Source organism: Priapulus caudatus, unplaced genomic scaffold, assembly GCF_000485595.1.
Source record: "Priapulus caudatus unplaced genomic scaffold, Priapulus_caudatus-5.0.1 Scaffold89, whole genome shotgun sequence".
NCBI lineage: Eukaryota > Metazoa > Priapulida > Priapulimorpha > Priapulimorphida > Priapulidae > Priapulus > Priapulus caudatus.
In genome coordinates this window covers 199547-214907 of record NW_014577150.1, presented here as the reverse complement: position 1 = coordinate 214907, position 15361 = coordinate 199547, and the positions used below count along the sequence as shown (strand labels likewise).

Genomic DNA, 15361 nt, shown 5'->3' with positions numbered 1-15361 from the left:
GACAGGATTGACAGAATTGAGTTTTGTGTTCACAAAATTGAGTTTTGTGGGACAGGATTGACAGAATTGAGTTTTGTGTTCACAAAATTGAGTTTTGTGAGACAGAATTGAGTTTTGTTAGACAAAATTGAGCCCTGTCCTGCATGGCGCCCCGTACATGGGATAGCGCAGTGGAACTGCGTAACGTAAAGACGGCCCAGGCTGTCCCTTCACATATGCTACGAAGCAGTAAATGCAGATAATACCACATTTTCTTTCTATAACTATATTCGCCAGCTAAGACAGAAATCATTGTGAATCTGTTTTCAAAGTCGCATGTATATGATCAAATCTATGCTGTTTTCTATTACAGAGACAGGGCCCGCAATTACAAAAGGTTGTGCACTTCGGCCGTGCGTCATGGATTCTGCCCAAAGTCTCGCACTGGGTTGCAACAATTGCATGGAGTGCTGTCAGGAGGACCTTTGCAATCAAAAAGGAGGCGCGCCAGATTCGCGCTCATCCTTCGTACTTATGTGGAGTATCGTTACCTGTGGAGCGATCCTGATGCATTTCTATTGAAGGCTCGGAAGGAAAGAGAACCCCGGTGGTTACAAAAAGAATGCGCAGCGGTAGTTAAAAGCAGGAAAACTACCGCAGCACTACCAGGCAGAAGCAAACACCTGCGTCAAACTCCAAGTCGGGGTAGTGTCCTCATCGGGGTATATTGTACCCCTGCTACGTCCAGGTGCATGACCTCCGCCGATTCTGTCATCCGCTAGCATTTTAGTTCTTTGGCGTCATTCACGTTTTACTTATATGCAGCCATAATATCCATGCTAGTTTATAATAGCTTAGTCAGGACCTTTATCATCTATGGTTATTGCTCATGTGTTTGGCGCGCGACAGTTTTGCGTACTGCGATGAATTTGCAAACATTGCTTCCCATAAATAATCAATGCATATATGCCTTCGCGTCGTAATGTGTCACGTGGTCGTACGAAAAGCTGTTTACTGGCTGTGGAGCATATGCTGCACCAATGATGTAACCATCTCCGCTTGGCAATTGCGAATGAGTGTCTGGTTTTTCTGCCATACATACTCCCTACTTTCATTACAATTGTCTCCTTTATATCTGTAATTTCTCTGTGAGCAGTTATAACAGAATCTTGATCGAGGTGTTGTAATTATTAATAAGCAAAAGTAGTGAATAGTGAAAAATCGCAAACTATTGTATCAGACGCTTTAAATTTATATCACGTTATTTTTGTTACACGACAATTCATTTCGAAATAGGCTCAGTTGTTTTGATTAACAGAGACGATTCAGAGACGTCATGAAGGTACTGTACGTCAATTTTCCTATAAATTTAATTCACACAGTCAAGATTCAGACCACAAATCTGATTCTCATAGTATACGTATGTTATTTAATTTTCGTTTTTATATTTGGTATGTGTAATATGTATGAACACAATATTAATACATATGATATCTGAAAGTAACATAGATTAGAACGAAAACGTCTTCATAAATATGTTGTGCTCTATGTCCTAGCAAATATTTGAATTATATATATATATATATTATTATATATATATAGATAGATAGATATTAATATTGAGAGAGATGTGGTGTGTAAAATATATACAGTCTGCTTATAAGCTAGCTATCCATACATGCACGAACGCATTCACGCACACACGCTCATGACAATACATAACATACCATTCAAACATCCAAACATTTTGACGATTGGAACCACAAAGGCACGCACGGACGCACGTACGAACGCACGCACGCACGCATGCACGCACGCACGCACGCACATCTATGTTCGCACATGCCATACACACAACGTATACACGCACAAAATGTAATACACCAATGTATAGACAGTAAGCTATTATCGTGTACGTTTTTTATATTTCAAGACATTGGTAATTTTCAGTACATTTTGTTGTCGCGCGCTTAAAAACCATCAATAATATGCTGATGTTTCTAAGATGTTTTGATACACGTATCAGCTAAACCGAATTTCAATAAATCGTTATAAGACAATCGCATGTATGACGTTATATGTATCGTAAGTGTTACTATCTTCGTTGATCGCGTTAATATAAAAATCAAAGGTATATGTGAGAAAAAAAACATGGGGTTTTCCTCGCGTATAGAAAGTGCCATCCCACGAGCACTTCTAGCAGATATAGGCAGCAGTAGTGTTTTAGTGTACACCGCGTCCACACCTCCCTCGCGGTGCTTTTGCAATGGTCATGTATAGCGGTCCTATACGTGCACCAGGCTAGCTCCATATGTCGTTAGCTGAAACCAACGACTAAGTACACACAGTCATACTAAATATATTAAAGTATACTAAAATATACTCATACTAAAGTACACACACGCATTCTTATGTGACGGGTAGCTTTTGGGGCAGGGGTCTATTTTCTATGACGAGAACTAGCTGTCTGTTTCAACATGTGCCGTAATCTTTTCAATAGCTTCTCACGCGGCTTCTTACCAGGTGCTGCTAAGGGATGGTATAGTATTTTATAGGAATTTCTAAATATATATGTAGGCTAGACTATATATAGGCAGGGGTTAATAATAACAAATATTTGTCATTATTAACCCCTGATATAGTCTATATACAGGTATGGTGATAAGGAGTTTCACTAGAACCCACAGCTTTATAATATTTCTTTAATACCCCTTTTATAAATGTGTGTTCCGTTAAGGATCAGCAGGACATGCCATGATGATGATGATGATGATGATGATGCTGATGATGATGATGATATAATAAAGTTATTAACTATTCTTAATAAGAATATAGATATCGCAATGCATGTTTTGAATATAATGAACGGCTACCGCTACTGTATAGGTTTTCACATGGGAATAAATTATCCACTTTTCTCATGTCCAACTCCATGTTGTGTTTGCACATATAAATGACATGATATGTTTGATTTGATTCACTGACGAGAGGAAATGCATACCAAGATGACAAAACAGATTCGTGTTAGCTAGGTCAGGTGACGCTAAATAGCGGCTGCAACCAATCAAAGCGCGACTTGCGGCAACACAATAACGGCGTACACGTTTACTTTCTCGTACATACAGATATGTGCGTGAGCGTGCTTATACGCACGCACGCATGCACGCGCACGCGCGCATACACGTAAACATGTGTGCATATGGAAGTACGATAATGCGCGCGCGTGATAGCAAAACGCTTAGACGGATGCTTAATAATGCATATCTAAACTACCAAGTGTTATTGTCTGCCTGCCTACAAGCCCGTGCAAGCGTGTAGCATTTCGTCACGTTTGGAATAACGGCGTAATTAAGCAACCGCTAATGCACACCGTCGACCTATACTTGTGCGGATAATTAATAATGCACGGCATTTTATGTTGGTATGCACTATAGCTGATCTGTTGTTAGAAACACAATTAACCCCCCGCCAAACGACGCTGCGTCGCCGTTTTAACGACGACAGGCCGTCGCAAAGCAAATCGAAAAAATAGCGCACGCAATATGTCATCATTATTATATTACCGGCGTAGGTACGTATTTCTGCAATATAATCGTCCGCATAACAGACATTTTCACTCATCTTCGGTTCCTAGCATTTTTTCCTCGGCTCATTGTTAAAAACCGTTCACTTATCACAGTTGGTAGGACCTATAGTTATAGGTGAATTTATAGTCTCATCTTGTTTTGCAGTTAAACAAATTCATCTCAAATAACACGATTTGTACTTTTTGTGATTTGCCAATGCAAATTACACTGAAAAGCATAGAAATTCGACAATGTACAATGATGAAAACAAACTATCCGGCATCTTTCGCATCTACAGAAATGACATTTGGTACCCTCGAGTGGAACCCTGGTTAACAACCGTTACACACCAACATTCCTAATAAGACAACAAACTATGGAATCGATACATTATGTAGTGTTCGACCAGGTTTACGGGTTTCTGCACGAAATATATCACATACTGCGCATCGCTAGCAATAACGTGTCCTACACGCTAACTTGCCAATCAATATTCATATTATTGCGAACCATAGTCGAATGTTAGTAAACCCCTAAGCGACTAAGCGATAGATACCTTGTTTAAAATATAAAAATTCATTATCAGTAATCGTACTGCATGAACCTAATTACGCAATTAAAGGGTTCGCTAAAAGCTGGCAGGTGACCGTCTTTGCCGCCTGCAATATTATTCCCATGGGTCGTACGATTGAATTTTCTTTAAAGAAAACAACCATTATAATATGTAGTAATAATAGGTTATCGATAATTCATGCACCTTTGCAATGCACCCTCGTAATGCACCTTTGCAAGGTCGAGATGTAATTCGCAAATTAATATAGCTGAAGAATGAAACGGCATTAACGAGGAGCACTTAATTGAACAAAAAGTTTCAAATTTTCATCTTTGCCCGAGCGATTCTTGCTGCCTCGCAGAGTCAGATGAGGTTAAAGACACGCACACACGCACACGCACAACACGCACACGCACACGCACCACCACACACCACCCACACAACACACCACACCATCTACACACGCACCCCAACACCACAACACCTACACAACACACACACCGCCGCTCGCACGCACGCGCAACGCGCCGACACGCACACTAGACGCACGCACGCGCACATACACACAACACACAACCACTACATACAACAACACCACACAGACACACACCCACAACACACACACACACAACACACCAACACACAGAGAGAGAGAAGGAGAGACGAGAGGAGAGAGGAGAGGAAGAGAGGAGAGGAAAGAGAGAGAGAAGAGAGAAAAAGAGCGAGAGAGAGAGAGAGAGAGAGGAAAAGAGGAGATACGCGCTTATGGATTGCGATAGATGGAATAGATGCATGGAGGATGGATGGATGGAGGGTGGATGATGGTGGATGGTATGGATGGATGGATGGAGAGGAATGATGGATGGCTGGATGGATGGATTGGATGGAATATGGATGGATGGAGCGTATGGGTGGATGATGGTATGGATGGGATGGATGGATGGATGGATGGTATGGATGGATGGATGGTGAATGGATGGATAGCTAAATGAATGGATGGTGGATGATGGATGGATGGATGATGGTCATGGATGGCATGATGGAGGATGGCTGGATGGTGGAGGATGATGGTGGATGGTGATGGATGTATGATGAGATGGATGGATGATGGATGGTTGAATGGATGGATGGATGGATGGATAGATGATGATGGATGGATGGTGGATGATGGAGATGGAGGATGATGGATGATGGATGGATGGATGGATGGCATGATGATGGATGGTGGATGGATGTGATGGAGAAGGGTGGATGGATGGATGGAATGGACTGGATGGTGGAATGATGGATGAGGATGGAGGATGAATGGAGGATGGATGAATGGATATGGATGGATGTGGATGGGGATGATGGCATGGCATGGATGGATGGAATGGAGTATGGGATGGCATGAGATGGATGGTGGATGATGGATAGATGGATGGAATGGGATGTATGGAATGATGGTGATGGATGGACGGATTAATGAATGGATGGAATGGATGGGTGATGGTTGATAGATGGATGGATGGATGGATGGGTGCACTGGATGATGGCTGGATGGATGGGGTGATGGATGGATGGATGGATGGATGGTATGGTGGATGGATGGCACTGGTTGATGGAGTGATGGATGAGATGATGTGAGGATGTAGATGGAGGATGGTATGGATGGCATGATAGATGGATGGATGGTAAATGGAATGGTGGATGGATGCATGATAGATAAGGATTCATGGATGGATGGCTGGATGCGATAGATGGTGGACATGACTGGTGATGGATGGATGGAGATGGTGGATGGATGGATGGATGTGATGGTGGATGGATGGATGGATGGATGATGGGATGGATGGTGGATGGATAGGATGGGAGATGGATGTAATGGATGGCATGGAATGGATGGCATGATGGATGATGTATGATGGATGAATGATCGGATGATGGATGCATGGATGGTAGGCATTGATGGATGGATGATGGATGATGGTGAGATGGATGGATGATGGATGGATGGATGGTCAGGCATGGTGGATGCTGATGGATGGATGGAGGATGGATGATGGTGGCATGGATGGCAGGATGGTGATGGATGGCATGGAATGGATGGTGGAGTGGTGGAGATGGCATGGATGGATGATGATGGATGGGATGGTGGATGTTTGTGATGGATGGATGGATGGATGATGGATGGCATGGATGGATGCATGGGAGTGGATAGAGGATGGATGGATGGAGGAATGGGATGGCATGATGGCATGGCATGGATGGTTGGAGATGGGATGGATGGATGGATGGATGGATGAGGATGGATGCATGGATGGATGGATGGATTGGAGGATGGATGGCATGGATGTGGATGGATGAATGGATTGGATGGATGAGGATGGATGATGATGGATGATGGATGGATGGATGGTGGGTGGATGGGATGGAGGATGGTATGGATGGACTGGGAATGGATGGATGGGATGGCGATGATGATGGAATGGCTGATGGTTGGGAAGGGATGGATGGATGGATGGATGGTATGATGTATGGCATGGATGGATGGATGGATGGATGGAGGGGGATGGATGGATGGATGGATAGATGATGGATGGATGGGGATGAATGAATGGATGGATGGATGGATGGATGGATGGATGGATGGATGGATGGATGGTGAATGTGGATGGATGGATGGATGGATGGATGGATGGATGGATGGATGGATGGATGGATGGATGGATGGATGGATGGATGGATGGATGGATGGATGGGTGGATGGATGAAAGGATGTCTCTACTGGCTAGTTTCACTGTGCTCACGACATTGCCGCGAGAGAGCTGAAGTGCGAAGAGATCACTGTTCCCATGTGTACAGGGATCTGGGACAGCCTGCCACGCTTGCCTAATATGTTACACTAATGAACTAAATTACTATGTTAAACTTAGAGTAATTTAATCAACACCCAGGATTTTACGCCCACATAGTAGAAAAAGTAGACACATTGCATCCCATGCTTCCTTCTTTTATGTGATAATATAATATGTAGGCTACCTGTTGCCGGTTTACTAGCAGCATCATTACCTCGCCTGAGGGATTTCAATGATCACTGCATGTTTTATACTTCCAGCCGGATTAGTTGCATCCTTTTGTAATAGTAGAATGCATGCAATCCGTAAGTGAATTCCCTTCTGTGTGTTATGCATGCGACCTGTCAACCAACCTTCCCTAATGCCTTGTCACATTGCAAGGCAATTTTTCGATATATTTACTCGTGTTGTTATTATATTTACGTCCGTTGATATGATCAAGGGGTATATTCGCTTTTTCTTCTTTTCATGAAAGTTCATGAATAATAATGTTCAAACGCATGTGCGAGAACGCACTTCAAGGTTTTGCGATAAATAAAGAGTAGATAAAAATTTCTTTCAAAGCCCACTTGTTTCGCAAATATGACAGAAAATAATCTTTATGCTTGAAAATCGCAGGCACGTATACATGAGACTGCCAAGGCCGATTACCTGTTGATCAAGCAGGATAGGTTTGGACTCGAGTGGCTTTTGCATCTCGAATGTGACTCTCTCCCAGAAAAGAAAGAAACGGAAGTCTGCGCGAAATTAAAACATTAAAATTAGAACAATGTGTAAATATACGCTTACTGTTAGTACGAGTACGGATGAAAATATTATTTTTATGTATATATTAGCGACGATCTGAAATTTTAATGGCAGTAAAAAGTGCCGTGAACCAGGATTAGTATAAATTACTTATGTAATGATTCTTTGTCACGTTGCAATTATATTAAATAATACTCAGTATAAAATTGAAGTTCCAAATAGCACACGTGATCACTAAGTTAGCGATACAGTCTTAAATTTTACAGCGATAGAATCGATTTAATCTATGGTGTGAGATTTTACTCAGCAAGTTTTATACGTACATTAACGTAAGGATATACTTTACTATATGGACATATCAACGCAATTATCACAGCTAATTTCAACTGCCATTAAACCAATAGTTTGTTTTAGCAACTTTGCTTTTAATGGGAAAATGTTATTATAGCTAATTGTGCGCTGCGTCCATAATTAGTTAATTAAATATTTCGCTGAAAGCTGGTGAATGATTTTAAATACCGGCTCTGCATATTTGTCCCCGTGGATTTTGAAACCTAATTCATTTTAAAGAAAATTGCTCTGATGTAATAATATTATATCGGGTAATTATAATTGCAAGGTATGATGTATGCAACAAAGAGACGGAAACCACATATATTATTTGTAATGACTTGCAGAATTCAAAATTATCATATGTACACAGCTATAGCTAAGGGAGGCTAAAAACTTGTGCCCTTGATTCGTGTGCTGCTACGAAATCATAATAACAGATGGATTGCATAAAATATTTCTTTATTATACTTGTACAATTATTATTACTATTTTATTGTTAATAGATTGCGTTTTTTATAGTTCGCGGTACACGTAGATGAAATAAGTAATATTCAGATATAGAGGGTAATTAATAATAATTAACCCTAATGTACATATAATTAGTTCACAGACACATAGTTAGAAGACACATTTCAGAACATCATATAAAATGTACGGTTGCCCTGTGTCAGGTAAAAAAACGTTGAACGCTTTAAATCGCACATGACGCAGTATAAGCCAACAAAGAATGAACGCCTATCGCAATAAGTTAAGCCTTTTAGGCATGAAAGCACTTTCCTTGCTATCTATGTATGCTCAATTTAAAATCGGTTGTTATCGAGTCATTAAAGTGTTATTAGACATAATTGTCTCTCCCTGAAACCCATATAAGCAGAGCACAAGAAGAGCTTTTGTAATAGCAGAGTTACAAAAGAATTGTGATGCTGACAAGGCGAATATTTGTTATGTACGCTACAGTAAATGTGAGGGTCGGAATATGCACGAAGATGATTCACGAATAGGACTTACAGCGGCTTTAAATCCAGTTACAAAATCATTATATTACTAATGCGGCGCATGTGTTTGTTTGGATTTACAAACATTTGGATGGCCACGGAGGGTCACGCGATGAATACCCTAAAACAAGCGAAAACATCGATAATATAAGTCTATACTCCCCAGCGGTGTTCTTTGCGCTGAGTCTACTGGTCGGCTTCACCGTGCACTCGACGCTGGCCGCGAGAGAGATGGAGTGCGAAGAGATCACCATTCTGATGTGACATGAAATCGCATACTGCCTGACACGAATGTTTGTTAACACACGACAACTAGGAAGACGAGCAATCAGAGGTAAAATTAATCGAAGTGCTGGTCTGTATTCTTTCTATGCTCGGGCGGTAATTTCCCACAGATCAAACAAGAGAATGATTGTCTTTCAAACACGGTATTGATTCTAGGCTAGTTCCGTGGAAGCGACGTGAAAATTCCCTCACCATATCACACGCGCACAATTAATTGCTCTCGGCGTCGTCAGAAATTCCCGCTTGCGTGTGCATAACGGTGCGGGCAAACCTGCGGGTTACGTACCGATTGCGCGATGTCAGATGTAATGCACAGCGCATGCCAGTTATTACACGGGTATGCTGAATAATATATATATATATATATGTGTGTGGTGTGTGTGTGTGTGTGTGTGTGGTGGTCTGTGGTGTGGATCTGTGTGCGCGCGTGTGTGTGTGTGTGTGTGATGTGGTCGTGTGTGTGTGCTGTGTGTGTGTGACTGTGTGTTGTGTGTCAGTCGCGACGCAAATCCATTTGAAATGTGGGGGAAAACTCAGTACCGCGAACACGCGAAAGGGGGGTACACACTAAGCGGGAGGCCTTCCTCCGAAAATTTTTGAAATCTTAGACCCCCCTCAGATGCGTTTTCTGCACGCGAGCAGGTGGGGGCCGAACCCCCTGGAACTCCTCCCGCTAACCCTGAACACACACACACACCACACACACACACACACACCACACAGACTACACACACAAACACACACAACCCAACACCGCACCACCACCCACACACACACACACACACACATGGCATTTGGTGTATAAGAGGTACGAAAAGGGTTGTCCCACATGCAGTCATTAAATCAAGAAGAACAAAAAGCAGAAAAAACCAATCAATTTGAGTGTCAGGCTGATCCACAAAATAAATTGTTCGTTATTATGGTTGTCCAGGTCATATCATATATGCGTGTATATATATCATCAATTTGCAATGAAAATTACCATTATTAAAACGATCCAGTTACTCAGTGTTCCCCCTTTGCGGAATATAGCTCGTGTCCCCAGCTAATCCTTGAATTCAGTGTCTAATATCGAGTGATATCTCCTAAACTTCAATAACATAATTTCTCTTGATGATTCATGGTCATAAAGAATTATTCAAATAAAGAAAAAACGTGTTAAAAAGACAATAACGGTACTTAAAGTATTAAGGACAGCATTTCTTAGTTGTGCATGATCTTATTATGCCTCTCAAATGCACTTGAATGAAATGAAAGCTGTCGGCGAAAAAAAAAAGAAAAAAAAGGAAAAAGCGAATCGGTTGACGCTCAGTATCACACACAATCAAAAGAATCTCTACTTCACAAACACACACACACACACACCACAGCACACACACACACACACACACACACACACACACACACACACACACACATCACTTACGCACAAAATCATGGTGATCCAAATCGTGGGGGAGACAGCTTGATATATGTCCCGCTTGTCCCCCCTTGATTTGCGCCCCTTGGTGCATGTTTGTGTGTGTGTGTGTGTGTGTGTGTATGTGTTTGTTCGCTCTCCGTTATCATGTCCGCTCTTACGTATTTGAACTATATCATCCTCTTCGCTTATAAGCAAATTGCGTTTGCTAACTTCCTAGACTAGTTTGAATACAACAAATTGCTGCAGAAATGACATGAACAGAAATCTTCTCATGGGGAAGGGACGAGAGAAAACATCTCAGTTCGATTGCGCGCAATGTATATAAAACATTAGCTTTAAACCGAGTGAATGCAGCGATTATGTAAGTAATCGTCGCTTCATCATGAGTGCATCAATTAACAGAACTTTGCTTTTGTAGTAAATTCTGTATGATGACGAAATTAGTTTAGTTATATGAAGAATAAATACATAAAGTTTTCTAATCTTGTTTAATGGACTCGATTTTGAAGTTACACTGTGAAATTGCTGCCTTTCACACCTAACATGAGTGAAGCTTTTCAGCGTTGCGGTACTTTTGTCTTTTGTAAAGCTTAGTTAGCTTATTATAGCGTTAGAAAAACTTAGCAGTGACATAGTTTGTCTTAAGCTCGACAATAAAGCTTGTTTAGCTTTCTTTGTGTGGGAATGCTTCCTGGACTGCAAACACAGTGGCGCAAATTTCATGAATTTTTAATGATGTTGAATATTGGTATATACCAGCTAAACTCAAAAGTTTCTCGTTGGCTCTTATGAAAGTCATCCACTTCTTGGCAGTAACTCGAATTGAGAGTCATAATAAATGTCAAAATGATAACTGAGCGGTAATATTAAAGCTGATAATTGAATCAGTGTAATCTCCTACCGGATCTGTCTGTCTGTCTGTCTGTCTGTCCGTCTATCTTCTCGAGACCCGTAAGAAGTGACCCCCAACACCATGTATGTTCTGAATCAGCATGACGCGACGACCATTTTAGGTTAAAAAAAAATGTGCAAAAAAAAGGAAAAATAAAAGAAAAAACGAGAAAAATAAATTTCCTTTTTTTGGAAACTCAACTTTTTCGGTTCATTTTGTAGGTAAATATGATTTTTGGCCACTTTTCGGCTAAAAATTTGACCAAAAAAATTTATTTTTAAACCCGGAAATGATGCATCCATCCATAAGTACGGAATCGATTCTCATTTTCATCCGCGGAACGTAAAAATAGTAACGCACTGCAGCAGAAAAGTAAAGAGGAATCCTAGCGCTCGACTATACACTCACCTTGCTAGTCATCGCCAAAGGAACAAGAGCAGATGCTGTCAATGCCTGCATCAAGTCGTCGTACCTCTGGAGCAAAGTGAACCGCCACAGCCTGAACACCAACATGAGGGTGCAGCTCAGTGGCGATGAAGAAGCTGGCCGCTTCTCTCAGTAACTGCTGGAGGTTGGCAATGGCAGACTCACAACCACAGCTGATGGCCAAGTCAAGCTGCCATTCGGCAAAGCAGCGGCGGACATCACCCAGCTGATGACCAAAGTCTTCCCAAACCTCCACCTCCGCTACCAAGACCAACACTGGCTGAGCGAGCGAGCCATCCTTGCTCCCAAGAATTTCGCCGTGGATGACATCAACGCCAAGCTGCTGGAGCAACAGCCTGGCGACCCAACGAGCTACAAGTCGATGGACACAGTTCCTGATCCTGACCAGGTGGTGCACTATCCGACCGAGTTTCTCAACAGCCTGGCGCCCTCAGGTCTGCCACCACACAACTTGGTGCTCAAAGTCGGCGCGCCCATATTGCTAATGCGCAACCTGGATGCTCCCAAGCTCTGCAACGGCACAAGGCTCACAGTGAAGCAGCTCATGCCCAGAGTCATCGAAGCCAAAATCATGACTGGCAAAGGCAAGGGCGAAAATGACTTCATCCCAAGGATCCCGCTCATCCCATCAGACCTGCCATTTGAGTTCAAGAGGCTGCAGTTGCCAGTCAAGCTGTGCTTTGCCATGTCTATCAACAAGGCGCAGGGCCAGTCCCTCAAGGTCGTTGGACTCAACCTCTGTGAGCCAGTGTTCTCCCATGGCCAGCTCTATGTGGGGTGCTCCAGGGTGGGTAACCCAGACAACCTCTACATCCTCTCTCAAGATGGCAAGACCAAGAATGTTGTGTACCAAGAAGCGCTGCAGAACTGAACAGAAGTGAAATTCTTGGAACAGATTTATAAAATCCGAATAAAATCCGTATAGCCGTGATGGCAGACTAAATTCTAACTCGTTTCTCCTTTATCCCGGGCATCGCCGGGTAGCCCAGCTAGTTTATTTATATACTACACATGCGTGGTAAGAGAAACGTTCCTCATACATCCATTTGGTGTAGTACCGAAGAAAACGTGCTGTAGCTGGCCTTTGCAGCAACGCCTACCGTGACAGCAAGACGTATCGTAAATGAACTCATGTCATCAGAATTTGCCAGGCCGGTATTGCAATCGTGCAAAACAGAGACAAGAAAGATGAAATAACCTCAAAAATTGCCTCGAGCGAGGGTCCAAAATGATTAGGCTGATATGCCACCCGGTTGATGTGGACGTGAATATGATGCACGCGCTGTACACATCATGCTTCTCTATATACGCATAGCTTTACTATAGTTCTCTCCTATGATGAAGATACGATGCAGTTCGCTCATGAATTTCTCGTGGTACGCGCGCGTGTCAACCTGTACTTTCTAGCACCAATAAAGTGCCCGCTTGCAACGTGTATTATTTCGTGCTTGTAATTTAATTGTATTATAAGCTCATATTTGTCAATTTCACCAACACGCTATGCTCCGCCGTGTGGAAGGAATGAGCGTTGATGGTTATAAGGAACTGTCACTGATGACGTCATGGGATGATACAACCAGCCTTTTCACGGTTTCCATTATGCCAGAATCCATCAGCATCAACCCATGCATCCACAGCTGTTATCTGCCAAATATAATAATAGTAGAGATTAAAATAGTATAACATTAAAAATATAGAGAACAACAACAACAACACAATCTATATTTTTGTTGTTTGTGCACAGCGGCGTGCGTACGGTGTATATACTTGTTTGTTGCAGCGGAGCATTTGAACGGCCACACGAAAGAGAGTAGAGAAACATTAAGACTTTGGTAGTAAATTCTTTTCGTGTTTATTTACCATTATTTTATTATTGGAACGTTTCATGTGCCTGTGCACTGGTCAGAGCTCACGAATTTCTACGCTCGAAATGCGTGCAGGCACTTGTGAGAGATTGCCAATGCTAGTTGATTGCCTGTCGTTCTTGCAGCAGTATGGATCCAGCGGCTGCTGTATCTCCACTCTCTACCGGAATAGAGCGAAGTGGAGCTCTGCGCCAAACCATTAAATTTAAATTAATTAAATACAATATTTTGCTAGGAAGTGCGAGTAATGTTCGTGCTAATGTGGACGAAGGCATGGATCATCATTAATCATTATAGCGATGATCAATATAGCGTATGAAATTTTAATGCCACCCCAACGGCGCTATAAACTGCATACGCATTTTACGTATTTTACGTTGCACCAAATGCAACTCAATATCCGTAGGCTGTAGCAGGTGCATTTTCCTTTTCGCGAACGTTCGTTTCTACTCTCGTTTCCCGTGTGATGTGCAGGAAAACATTTCGCCAGATTCGTATATTTTACATTTTTGGAGTGCAAGTTGAAGAGAGTATTATTGCTCGATAACAATCGTTTGTTAGGTAATCTGCAAGAGAATAGGCCGCTGATCAACCACGCTACGAAGCCTATATACTACGAGATATGCCGCTACATCTTTCTACTATCAATACTTTCAACTTGCTTTAGTTAATGTAGCGCGTATCAATGAATATAAGATTACAAGACTGCACAGTTTAGTTGCTGCATGAGTGAGTTCATCCGCGCCGCAAACATCTACAGACGCGGCATATCGAACGTCTTTGTGAATTCATCCTAGTAGAATCGAACCCGCATACAGTCCTAATGCAGAAGTCCTGTGCTGAACATGGCATTTGCTTAGCAGCGCAATGTCAGCTCGCCCTTAGTCGCTCGGTTAGTAATCTTCCCGCAATGCTCCCAAGGCGCGCGCGGGGGCTGTACGCGTGCATTGACGTGATACCGCCACCTTATCTTTCTGTTCGTGTAATCACAGATTTGGGAATCGTAACACGTAGACCTACGCGCGCCATCGCTGGTGACATCATGCAAATAATGTAGTAGCAATAGGTCTCCCGGGATATCTGTCACGCGAAACCATTACTGCCGGGTAGACAATGCAGCGAGTGATCTTTGAAGCTATGTGGATCTTGGATGTAGCATATGTTAATGATTTCGTATACGATGTCTTTGTCGATAATGCTAGTCGTAACGGGCTTCCCTTAACACCTATATTCTTTCGTTAGTCTAGGGGGAATCATTTCCGTTCCTCTCCGCAACACGTAAAGTTTACATAGAGGGGTGCGTAGAGAGGAAACCTGCCATTTGCAACGTGGGAGAGGCCAACTCAAATGAGGCTAGCTTGGATAAGGCTAGCTTGGATGAGGCTACTTGGATGAGGCTAGCTTGGATAAGGCTAGCTTGGATGAGGCTAGCTTAATTG

At 42.4% G+C, this 15361-nt stretch overlaps 1 protein-coding gene across 1 annotated transcript in view; it reads left to right on the top strand.

Annotated features, from left to right (window-relative positions):
• Nucleotides 1-2039, top strand: part of LOC106804829 (prostate stem cell antigen-like) — an 11543-nt gene extending 9504 nt beyond the window's left edge. Inside the window, exon 3 of the mRNA XM_014806179.1 lies at nt 353-2039. Coding sequence (XP_014661665.1) covers nt 353-561 — 209 coding nt within the window. The 3' untranslated portion in view covers nt 562-2039. The remainder of the gene's footprint in view (nt 1-352) is intronic.
• The last annotated feature ends 13322 nt before the right edge of the window (nt 2040-15361 follow it).